At 39.3% G+C, this 13,244-nt stretch overlaps 1 protein-coding gene across 1 annotated transcript in view; it reads right to left on the reverse strand.

Annotated features, from left to right (window-relative positions):
* The window catches only part of RNF123 (ring finger protein 123), a 2,099,603-nt gene that overhangs the window by 1,586,086 nt on the left and 500,273 nt on the right, over positions 1-13,244 (reverse strand). The window contains exons 11-12 of the mRNA XM_086938772.1: positions 11,549-11,663; positions 4,070-4,174 (exon numbers count right to left, since the gene is read on the reverse strand). Of these exons, the coding sequence (XP_086794898.1) occupies positions 4,070-4,174; positions 11,549-11,663 (220 nt within the window). The remainder of the gene's footprint in view (positions 1-4,069; positions 4,175-11,548; positions 11,664-13,244) is intronic.

Genomic DNA, 13,244 nt, shown 5'->3' on the forward strand with positions numbered 1-13,244 from the left:
TTAAATGGCTTCTTCCAGCTCTGGCCCAAATAGCTGATAGATGCCACATATTTTCCAGAAGGTAGTATTCAGACATCTACATAAGTTTGCCTCTCCTTGAAATATTTACCTTTAATTCATTACATATTTTTTTTAACAATGACAAGTAAGCAATTAATTAAAGCTATAAACAGAATATTAACAATTAAAAAAGTACTATATTTAGGCTGCAAAAAACTACAAGTTAGATTTGTAGTGTCACTAGTTTCCATGGTCAGAAAAGTTATCTTTCTCTAAGCATGCCAACCAATGGAGATGTGGTCAGGTGGGGACAAACATGGTTTTGTCTCAGGCCCCTGCTGACTCCTGCTCCTGCCCAACTAGCTTCAGGACACCTAGTGTTTGGAGGACAGTAGGCTTAAGTTGCAAATACCGTGGAGTAGCCCCAAGTTGTTTTTCCAGGGTAGCTGGAGTTCCTGGAGGGGAACAACATGCATATAGATCTTGTGCATCAGAGGTAGCACCCTTAGCCAAACTCCTTAATATGCAGCTAGGGGATAGGTCAGAGAGTGCAAACTTTTGGATGCCCTTTTAACTCCCACAATGGGCGAAGACAATGTCATGTAACACCTAAGGTGAAGGAAATGACATGAAACCCGCTAGGTGAAGATATTGACATGAAAATATAGAGCCTTGAGGCAGTAAGGAAAAACGGAAGGCCTGCTGAGTCAGATTCTAAAGGCAACTGAATATTCAGCACACTCCTATGTAGTATTTCAACGTCTGGCAAGCTTGAGACAGGAAAGGAAAAAAACAATGGAAGGTATGAAAATGTCCAAGCCTTTTGCTAATGAGGGCATGATTAAGTAGAGGCAAAGAACTGTAATTTTTTCTAAAATTCTGACAAGGGATGCCTCCCTCAGGGCTTGAGAACACTTCACAACTTGTGGCACCGTGCGCTACGCTACTGTTGCAACTGAAAGACTACAAGCCAACTAGAGAAGCACAAGGCATACACACTACCCTCGAGTTCGCAGATTAACTACATAAACTCTTGAAGCACTCTGATGGATATTTTGACTTCTGTAGACTTGTCAGTGTGAATTTTGCAGGTAGTGCTTCAGAAACAAAATGTGCGGTCTTCTCTATTCTTCCTGATTTGCTCCTCACCAAAAATCTCGACTTCCTGTGTTCGATCTTCACTGACTGGCATGTCCTAGGGTTCATCCTAATGTGCTATATTTCCTTGATGATTACATAATAATTTTCTGAAAGATCTGTCTATTTTTTTTTTTTACAGTTTTACATAGCGCAAACTTGACCTGAAAGATTAAGTGATTCGCTCAGAATCTGGGGATGTTCAACGTCATTGCCAAGAATCGAACCCAGTTCCCCAGATTCAAGGTCGACCGGCCTAGCCGTTAGGCCAACTCCTCTCCCCTAGTCTATTGAAAGTAGTCACCATATTAGCCACTTGAAAGGCTAACGCACCACTAATGCAAACATTTTTGCGCAATAAACTATTTCAGTAATTTCATAGGTCTCCTGGTGCAAAAGAACCCTGAATGTAAGGGAGTGTAATATTGATCACTGATATCCCTACAAAAATCGGAAAGTAGGCACACATTGGGGAAAACAATCCAATTCTGGAACCTTATGCCTAGATTTTGTATGAGCTGGGACGGTCTTACTAAAGGCAAATTTTGAAAAGACAAGGGTTATACTGAACATTTTGTCCGTTTATAACAAGTACAGTAGATGCTACTGTGCTACATGACATCTTTCGTCTCCAAATCATTAATAATAAAAAACAATGTTTGGAGTCAAAGCAGTAATCAATATCAGACTGTTGACTTAAACTTCGAGAGGAGGACTGCACTCTGCCAAACATGAAACTAAAATAAAAAAGTAAACTCTGTACATGCTGGCGATATTTATCAAGGCAACTCTAACCTCATACATATTCTATGGTCTTCCTCTAAATTACTCCCTTACTGGACCACAATATTATGAGCCTTTAAGGCTATTGACGTACTACCATTGCAACCTATGGTCAAGTCTTATCCTGCTGCACGACAGCTCAAAGATACCCAATATCTCATATCAATGGAGATGGCTGTTCAGTGGAAAAATGTGCATACTTGTGGACTGGCACGCCCGTCCCATACAGAGGGGCTGGTTGAAATGCTTAGAGTAGCGGTGTATGAAAAGGTTATATGCAGGGTTCAAGACTGAATAACTGAAAAGGTCAATCAATTAACTAACCAAACATCTCTGACCAGCTAGCAAACTGATATTTTGAAAGACGATGGAATGACTCCAGTTGGACAGAGGGCAAAACGAAGTGGGATAATGACCAAAAATACAAACTATTACTGTAGTTATTCCTTTAAGAAATCTTCAGTTGCTAGGATACATTTGAGATAGCTTTTAGCCTTCTGTTAAGAATGACAGTCCCTCCCCCACCCACCTCCACCTTTTGGCATCAATGCCTACCAATCTTTCTCTTGTCCAGAAATCTCTACAATCCAGGGATTGGTTCTATGGCCTTAGGAGTTATATTAAAGTCTCACAACTGCTTACAATCAGTGTCATCATAATCAAAATTCTTGACTTTATTTGGGCATCCATCTTCTTGATTAATTATTTTATTAATCGCTTCAATGCATCAATGTTACTGTAAATAATTCTGGAAGAATATCTCATCTCTAGCTATATGGACTATATTACTTAGGCTCCTAGGAATACGAGGTTGCACCTTGGGTGTTTTTGTGGTCTGCACATTATTCTGTCTAAGTAAATGGCATGAATTTGTATAGGCTGTTTGTCCTTCGCTCTCCCATATCTTTGCTAATTTATCAAAGACTGTACCCAGGCCTTCTTCTAGGATTACAGTAGCTCACCGTTTTGGCCTCACATCAATCAACACTGTTTTTGCATTATTATCTCTACACAATGAGAGAAATATTATCTCAGGGTCTGGGCATAAAACAATGAGAATGATAACTCACAGGAATAAATATCCCTTACTTGACATTGACTTGCACAATAGTTTCTAGAACAAGACCCAATGATCACAGCTACCCAAGTTGGTGGAATATCACTAACCCTGGCCCTGTTATGTAGACACCTACTTGGATAATCTAATCATCTTTTAAAGGTTTCTGGTCAAGAAAAGCATTTCATTAGTTAAATTAGGAATAGCTCAATGGAAGCATCAGGCTTGCTCGCTGTGATATTGAAGTTTTACTAAATATTTCATAATGGTTCTTTTTGCTTGTGACCTAACCATGAACTTGCAATTTAAACTAGGACTGGTGAACAGATAGATATCTAGTATCAACAATCAATGTTGGGCTGCGCTGACCATAGAGGACAGAGGGTGAAGCTAGATTACAGTGGGTTGTTCTAATTAATGGATAGACTGAAGAGTCCCCAGGCCATTTAGCCTTTTATCAAGGATGCTCTGCTATGTGCTTTACAGGGCTGCTAATGAAAAATATTAAGCCTGGTAACTGTTGAGATTTCAAACGGAGTAACTTTTTAAATTAGTGTTATAAAAGAAGATGCAATCTCGAACATCTATTCTACCTATATTTTGAGAACGACTGGGAATTCAATCATAGGAGTTGGTTTTGTAAACTATGTAATATTATTGGACTCTACAACCATTCCTTCATTACATTTTTCTCTTACAACAGTAACTAACGAGTAGAGTACATTTCTGTGCCTACACTCTGCACTGTACAGTGACCTATTCCATCTCTTAAACAAGAAAGAAAATTAACAACAAAATGTATGTGCTAAATTATTCTAACTGGCCTTTTAGTTTGCATTCCTGTTGATCATTTGTGTTTATACATTATCATGGCTCTCAGCTCATGCACATATTTTTTTAATTGTAGAATGTCAATACGTTATAGCCTATTAATCTCTTCATTCATTCCTGCAGGACTTTTCCATAACTGTAAACTAGTGAGTGAAGCAACTGTGCAACCGCTAGTGTAATCGGTAGTTGTCACCCTATATAAAAAATTAAAAGTTTTATCAAAAAAGTGAGTACAGTCGATCATAAAAGAAAGAAACAAACCATTAGAGGAGCAAAGTGGTTGAAAATGTGTGCCAGTGAGATCAGCACAGTCGGCTCCCCCTGAAGCTGCCATATAGCAGCGTCCTGCTCCATCAACTTGCCTTCCTGCAAAATAGAGATCAAAGTAAATTTAAGATGCCATTCTTGCAAGTAAATGCAACATAAAAGATGTTCGCAATAATCTTGTATAGTCATTTGAACCAGAAACAAGAGTGCACAAGTTTGAAACGTAATATCAATTTAGTATGAAAATACTCAACAAAGATTATTACAAAGTAGGGTGAACAGCAAAGTAAGAATGCAAAAGTATAGTAAACGTGCCAAGGTACAAACAACTCTAAAATGACAAAGGTGCAATCATTAACACCTTCGACGCTCATGACGAGCTCAGCTCGTCATGAGGTACACCTCTCGCACACTCATGCCGAGCTGAGCTCGTCATGATTAGTAGGAATTACAGATTTTCAGCACAGGGGGGGAAAACCATAAGCGTCGATGGTGTTAAAAGTAGTAACATTCTGAATAAAAAGGTATAGTTAATCTTTCCACAAATTCAGGGCATACTGTTACAATCGGCTGCTTGTCAGATATCAGCAATAGCTGCAAGAAAGCAATAAAGGAAAGAAATGCTAGTACATGAATGTAAATTTATAGCAGACTAAAATACGTATTCTGAACCATTATGTTGTCCAGCTGCTGAAAGAAATGTGATGTCCACAGAAAATCTGTCAAGGCTAAGGCACTGCATCTGCTACTAGACAATGTGCTAGGAGATTAAAAAAGAGAAACCAAGCTTCTGTAAAGGTACCTGTTGAGAAAATTTCACTGTTCTGGTACAGTGCTACAGTGTACAGAATACATCTGTGCACTATGAACCACTTGAGTTCAGATGTGAAGCCTTAAGAAATAAGCAATGACAATCTTCGTGTCAAAAACTTTTGTTTCGGTCACTAGGACCATAAAAAGTATATACAAAACACAAAATAACAGACATATATGAGGAATCATACCATTCTTAAGAACACTCCATAAATGAATACAATTTCTAGTTGTAAACCAGATGAAATATTATACCAAATAGATAGAATAGGGAGAAGTGGGCCAGCAGGGATCAATTATATCTGTTAATATAAAGCAGTCGGCGAACAAGATAAGAAAGTAGCAACAATAATTCAATGAATAATTTAAAAAATAGAGTATATACAATAAAATCACATTCAACGAGAATACTTATATATACACAGTTAAAAAGTCAATAATTACTAAACCACATACTAAACGTATTATATAAAAATTAGATGCCGATGTACATTTTATATTCATTTGCCCTTTTCAATAAAGGCCCAACTCCGTTGCCACATTGTATTTAAATAGCGTGAAACAGCAAACACAACGGGTTTATATGCATCATATATTAAAACCCGAAATGCCTCCGAGCAGTGCTCGAACCCCAGATTCCGACAAAGTTGTATTAACCAGTACGACCTCGCTTTTTGATAACCAGTACAGAAAAATAAAACATGCATTTCTGTTTCCTCTTGTGTGTTACATGCTGGACACCCCTCCTCTTTCTGCCCAGCCCATTTGTTAGTGAAAGCACGCACAGGTAGAGTGCTATATCTAAACTGGACATACAATTTTCTTGCAGCCTGTGGAAGGATATCATCCATGAAAATGTCAAGTTCGTAATTATCCTACACTATAAGAAGCTGAATGGTAATGGGGCCCAGTTTAGGATTTGAATGCATCGCTTCGAGCTTTTGGGTGCGGTAGGTCCTAGGTAGTAAAGCTCGAGGGACCAATGGGCTGGTAGCCCAAGGGGTGCTCCACAAAGCTGGGTTACCAAGCTTTTCACACTCTTGCTTTACATGGGCAAACCAGGGAACCCTTTCCAGCAATCCCGGATAAGATAAAAGCTCCTTTGTTTCTGCCTGGTAAGACACTAGTTCAGGGGTTGCCCACAGTCTTCGCCAAAAGGTTAGGGGTTTTAGGGCAACCTCATCTTCTATCGGCGATATAACCAAATCTAGTCATAGAGGGATTAGCGGGGTACCTACTGGGAGTCCCATTATTTGTCTTAGGAATCTGTTCTCGACTACAGCTAAAGTGGAGGCCGAGCAGTGCCCCCAGAGTTCTGCCCCGTACAATGTAGATACCCGCGCTTGGGCCCTGTACATCTCAAGCGCGGGACCGATGGGTTTGAAAAGTGATTCCCTCCCCAATTTGGCTATGCTCCCAGCAAGTTGAGATAGCTTGAGCTTAGCTTTGGCTATCTGGGGTTCCCAATACATATCTTCTGAAAGGTTAATGCCCACATACTCAAAGACAGACACCCTTTCCAGAGACATCCCATTCAATAGCGGATTGGGGCATGTTGTCTTAGGGGGATTGACAATCATGAATTTAGTTTTGGTGGTATTATTTGCCAGGCCCCTGGTATTGCAAAATGCAGAAAAGCTGTCCAATAGCCTCTGGATACCCATCAGTGTCTTTGATAAAAGGAGGGTATCGTCAGCAAACGTTAATACTGCAACCTTGGTGTTTGCTAACTTTGGGGCATCATTATTTACAACATCTGCCATTAGTGGGATTAGTGCGTTGACAAAGAGGCAAAACAGGGTTGGTGCGAGCACACAGCCCTGTCTTACACCTCTGCCAACTGGGAGCCTGTTGGTTAGTTCTCCTCCCCTTTCACATCTTACTTGTGCATAGGTTGTATCATGCAGCTTGATCAGCACATCAAGTAGATAGGATATCTCTGAAGACCCCCCCAGTTTGGGCCTAGGTCAAAAGCAGTTTTCAGGTCCACGAATATCAAATAGAGGCTCCCACCCTCCAGAGATACCGTCTTCCAGGTAATTAGCTGGAATCTGAATACTTGATCCAGTGTGGAGGTGTCCTTTCTGAATCCTGCTTGGTAGGGGCTAATGATGTCATTTTCTTCTAGCCAGCCCTGGATCTGCTCTAATATTACCCTAGCAAACAGTTTTTGAGTGACATCGATCAAGCTGATCGGTCTATAGTTTGCGGAGTTTAGTGGGGAACCCTTTTTAAATATTGGGTTGATTTCGGCCCCGGCCCAGGTGTCAGGAATGGGCATGCCATTTATGATGGCATTGAATATCACCAACAAATAGGGGCCCCAAATTGAGGGTTCTTCCCGGAACAGATCCCCAGGGAGTTTATCTAAGCCAGGCGCTTTTCCGGCTGGTAGCCTTTCTATCGCTAAAATGACCTCACCTAATGTTATTCCTTCCTGGGCCTCATTTGCCTGTCTACTGGATAGTACTAGTTGGCCCTGTGCACACACCATTTGTGTATAGGGCATGCCCCTAGAGTCTCTTTGGGGGTCCTGTTCTAGATCAGTTGCGAACAGAGCTGTAAAGTGCTCAGTCCACACTTCCGCTGGCAAGTTTGGTTCGCCCGCAAGATTACCCTCCTTGTAACCAGTTCTTACTATTGTCCAGAATTCTTTCATGTCCCGAGACAATAAGGCAGATTAAATATTTAGCCATTAAGTTTCTTCCCAGGATAATTTTGCACTAGAGACAACTTCTTTGAACTTAGCCCATCTACTTTTTATTAGTGGCTTTTCTTCCTCTTTAATAGCCACCAGCAACGCTGTCTTTGCCTTAAGGCAATCGTCATTATACCACATATGTGGGGAATTTCTAGGTTTTTTTGGACGACTGATGGGATTTAAAATTTTAGCTAAATATAAGCTGATTATGGAGTGTTGCAATCAAGTGTATATGAGCAGGGTTCGTTCCATCACCCGTGGACGTGCTCAGTTCCTGCAATATAGGGATAACCATTTTATATAGTTCTATTTTCTCTGGTGACTTTTCAGTGTACCCCATTTTATTCTTCTCCGGTTGTTGGTCAAAATCAACCGGTCATCAATGGGGGTCTCACTAGCAGGCAATATACCTGAATCTGGAATCTTAAAGTTTAGTGACAAAGCATTATGGTCACTGCCACTTGTGGAATTATCTCAAAGTCCTTGACCCAGTGCCAGGACCTACAATCAACCATAATAAAGTCAATTTGAGAGGCCTGGCCAGTTCTATTAAATATGAGCCTAATCAGCCTATCTGGAGGCGTGCGGCCATTACAGGCCCTCAGAGAATGGGTCAGGACAATTGCATTAATTTGTAAAACCAGGGGTGACCAATATTTAACTGGACAAGTTTGGGGGTCCGGTATAGCCCACTGTTGATCCTCCTCATTGGTAATGACATCATACGAACCTGAAAGAGGTTCGTAATGACAATTTTGATCTCCACCCACTATCAGGCCTGAGTTAGGGGGCACCCTCGGGATAAAGAGATTTAATTCCTCAAGAGTTTTGGATTCCTGAGCAAGGGGTACAGGGCGGGAGTAGATATTAATAATTGCTAATTTCAATTTAGATGGAAAGGTAAGCAATACCGCCTGGATATCTTGGGAGTGGGTGTTCAAGGTATTTGGATAGCAGCCCACATGGGAGGCTACCCATATACATAAACCACCTGATGGCCTTCCCCTCCCCGCTGTGATAGCTGGTATATTATGAGTAGCAAAACCCACCCTTGCGCAATCTATATTTCCCAATCTACATTTTTGGTTGGTGATTTTTGTAGCAAATTTGTCAGCATCCGAAGAATTGGGAAGAAGAACATGAAAAGCTGTCCTGCCAAGGCAGAATATCCAAGCAAGTTCTCGAAAGCATTTCTGCAACATTTAAATGCTGTCTGAACTCAAACAAGCAGAGACTTAATTAACATGAGGTGAATTTACAACAAGTTGAGCTGACAATATTCCTTACTTTTGGATCCTGAATTGGATCAAATAACTTTAAGTTGTTTATTCACAGATGTGCAGAGAGCTACATTTTACATGGTGGACTTCAAAAATCATTGCTGATCATAGACTCCCCAAACTCATATTAACAAGAAGTGAATATTAAAAGATAATACATTTTCACAGAAATGCCCTACATAAGTTGCGAATTGTTTATAAAGGACTTGGGGTCAAAAAAATCTATTTTGGTTAAAAATGAGATCAGAGAAGTCCATACTCCGAACACAGGAGACATTCCTTTTGTCAGGCTGCTGCTGGATTTAGAGATGAGGCAATTTCTTAAAGTCTCACAGGCTTCCTTGGTACTATTAGCACTCAATGGAAGGTATATAAATAACGAGACTCTGACATTAAATACAGAATTGGGGGAGGCATGATTTCCAAATAAAGAAGTGTTTAAGAATTACTTTGGTGTTGTGATGAATGTGAAACAGCCAAAGGAACAGTAGAAGCTTTGGATACTTGTTTCTTCCACAGTCTGAACTTTAGACACTGCATACATTTAAGATGGCCCTAATTTTAAATATTTGTATCCCATGCTAGCACACTATAGTGGAATTAAAGAGGAAACTTGGTTGATGTAACCTTGTGAAGATGCTACACAAAGTGAATGAGTAATAATGTAATCTGTCCAAATTCAAATAAACATTGATATTTTCCAGAAACTTCTCTAAAATATCAAGCTGAAAGACAAGGTGGCTTAGAACATTAATATTCATACACATTTCCTAAATTCCTAGATGCCTTTCTGCATGGTCACTCAAGATTTACAGGACACTAGTTTTACTGTTATTACGACTATGAGTTGTGACACTGTCTATCAATGCCTCGGTGTATGTGTCCTGGTCCTAAGATAGTACTGTAAAGGTGGTTCCATGCAATTGGTCTATTTAACTTTCCTGTAAGACCATAGTAGATGGTGCAGAAATTGCACTAATGATGTTGTGGTTAAATATCATATGTGGCATGCACTGTTTATTTACATACCCACACATGACAAAAATATATGGCTGCGTAGAGAACCACTGGGCTCTAGTTGTACTTCAGTTTTAAAGCACTGTGGTAAAACATGGAAAAGAAGAGTGCATTTGGCATGCAGAAAAAAAAACAGTTTTATACATGCCCACAAGGTTGGGTGCTCAATATATAAAAAGGTGACACTACATATTTGGAATTGTGTGCAATAGTAACTAAATATCAAAACGCTGTTCTCACTATATAGGTTTAGCTAGATTCTGCATGAACAGGGCAAAAAAATTTTTAAAACCCTCGACTTGTATTTTCACCTAGGTTTATTCTAGCAAATTCATTGAAATTTATTTTCCACTTAGTTTTTAAAAATCTAATTTCATAGTGAAAGTAGACCTTTAATAGTTTTAGTGGAAAATAACTTTAAAAATGTACTTTGTGCTGTCTGAGCCAAAACAGCTTTAGAACCAGTTTTGCCAGTGATCTCACCTCCAGTGGAATATACATAGACATGGCTGGAGCCAATGACCCTGCCCTTCAAAGGGCAAAAGCCTGCCATCTGAGTCCAGCAGGGTAAGGATGCTAATAAAAATTAGCCATTTAATAGAGATTTGCTATCTTGGAGGTCTGCAGGAACGGGTGGCAGAACAAAGGACAGCCTTCAAACTACCACTTTCCAGCTGATGACAAATGGGGTTGATAGGATCTACTCCCATACATTCCCTGAGCCAGCCTAGATATTCTGGTTTGAGTACTAGCAGGGGAAAAAAGTTATGAAATTCTAACTTCAATGAAAAATAATAAGTCAATCTCGTACATAGTATACAGTATTGAGTGAAAGTAAAAGACTGCATTTATTGAGAGACAATGCCTTTGGAGGACTCACTTGCATAACATTTTCTTATTTTTAAATCTTGTGGTCTACAGTTATTTAGGAGTCAGGTGCCATCAGGTACAGACAACGGGGAAAAGGTGTATAGAATCAACTGCATGCTTTATCTGTGAGTTTTCTGTATACCTTTATATTTATTAAGAGTTATATAAAACAAGGTATTTTAATAAAAAGTATTACACCATGTATAAATCTCAATGCATTTTCTATGTAATCTGCAAAAGTTTCACAGTGCTATCTTTATAGCTTTTTTATATAATTTCATAGATTTAGTACAAACCCATTTTAACTGTTATTGGTTAGATTGTGAAATGTATTACAATTGTACATGCATATAAAAGCTAATTGTGAACGCATGTTGGTGGACTGAGTGTAAACATTATTGTAAATAAAGGTCACATATATAATAATCAAAAGTTTAAACCACAAAATACTTAGCGATTCTTGGATGTGCACAAAACTACTGTACAGATGTATTTGTCCCACATGACGTGTGGTTCAAAGTAACTAACAAAGCTTTTTTTCTTCTTTGTGGTTTTACACAATCTGAATTGCACTCTAATTGACAAGTTTTGTTACAACAGGACCATATAGATTGCACCATTATTTAGTTCCTACTTTGATACAAAACAACCACATTTAATACTGTACCGTTGTTCACTCATCCTCCATATGAATTTATGTTCCGGTGCAGAAGAAATGAAAAAAGTGAAGAAAGCAAAAAGGTTTGGTGAGAATATGGGAAAATAAATTAGGGGAATCCATATCAAACATACCTGCACATCTATCCCTGTGTGAATTATGTTTTTTACATATCCTAGCAAGGTGCGGGCTTTCCGCAGATCAGCACTTGGAGGATCCTGCAGTGGGCGATATCCTTCCACGGGATAGGTACTGGGTCATTAAGGAGAAACCAGGCAAATTCCTGTATTTCAACAAAACGTTCCTTAAAATAGCTTTGACATGCAATTTAAACTTTTGCTATGGCACCTAATGATTTTCTAATGCTTTCTGGAAGTTAACTTGAGGTGCCCAAATCACTAAGCAATATAGAAACGTATCTCTTTTTTTTTAGCTGAAGCATTTTATTCTTGTATAGTCTTTATGCTTAGTAACAGCTAAAGGCACACAACCAAACTGAACTTAGTAACTTAAATGAATAGTAAACCACCAGCTAGCACTACAGAGTCCCCAGCTGCATCAGTCTGCAGAACTGATCGCATCCTTTGACCATATTATTGTACAGACACTGCAAAAGTAATTGTCTAATGCTTTTCTCCTGACAAAGGATTACACAAATAGTTCTAATAAAAGAAATATAAAAAACACCCAAGACGAATGAAACCTTGTTCTACTCTTTGTACTACTGACCTAATTTGGTATTCAACCTAATACTCTGAAAAAAACCTTCCCTACTTGTAAAAATACATCTAACAATACCACACTAAGAGTTAAAATTATGTTAACGTTTACATAAAAATGTGCATATTGAGAAAGAGATCTGCAGTACGACAGTGACACTTGCAAACACGGAGGCCTTCAAATGTGTTTTTTTTTAAATTAAATCATGCCACAAGAACCCCTCAAATTTCTTATACTTCAATAATAAACAATTATCCCTTTGTATGACACACACACACAAAATCTCTCTCTCGATAAAAGTCAAGTTTACACTACATGTCAACAACTTCCAAAACAAAAAAATTGTCTCACAGTGCAGAAATACATCAGGTGGAGTGAATTCCAAACCATCAGTTGTACATTTAAATCATAACTCACTCTGACATTCCTTTTACGATACATTCATTCTAACTATCTATAGAACATAGTGCGTTAGGGGGGGCAAACAAGCATGCAGTTGGAAAGGCACTGGCAACATATCATTCCAGAGACTATGTTTTAAAAACCACAGTGAGTTTTGTAATAGCTTCCTAACCCAGGATAAGCATTGTTTTCCCCTTCCCCTTGTTTAGGGGGAGAATTCAAAGAATATGAAATAGGACATTGCAATCAATCCTCCCTCCCCCCACCAAATATTAAGTGCTAGGAGCAGCTAGCGCTGGAGAACAGGCAAACAGGGAGGCTCTATGCCCCATGTAAGTAAACAAAATGTCTAGCAAGCAACAGTGCATGCGCAGTGTCAGGCAAGACCTAAGGTATAGGGTGTGAGGGGGGAGATGTAAGCGAGGGGGCAAACTGGCAAAGAGGTAAAGGAGCCTGCCAAACATACTGAAGGACAGAAAACAACAGACAATGCCCCCAAAACATTTAGGGGTGCTGGGGTGAAGGCAGGAGTGTGTTTAAGGAAGGGGCGGGAAGTGTCATGCCAATTGGGAAACAGCCTTTACCATTTAGGACCTTAACCACGCAGGCAAGCATTTGTACCTTTAATAGGCAGTACTTTACTAAACAGGTATTTCTTTAATAAGATATTGTTTATTTTATTTAATAAAAAGAGATTTTATGGTTTGG

The sequence above is a fragment of the Lissotriton vulgaris genome, chromosome 9 (genome assembly GCF_964263255.1).
Source record: "Lissotriton vulgaris chromosome 9, aLisVul1.2, whole genome shotgun sequence".
NCBI classification, from domain to species: Eukaryota; Metazoa; Chordata; class Amphibia; order Caudata; family Salamandridae; genus Lissotriton; species Lissotriton vulgaris.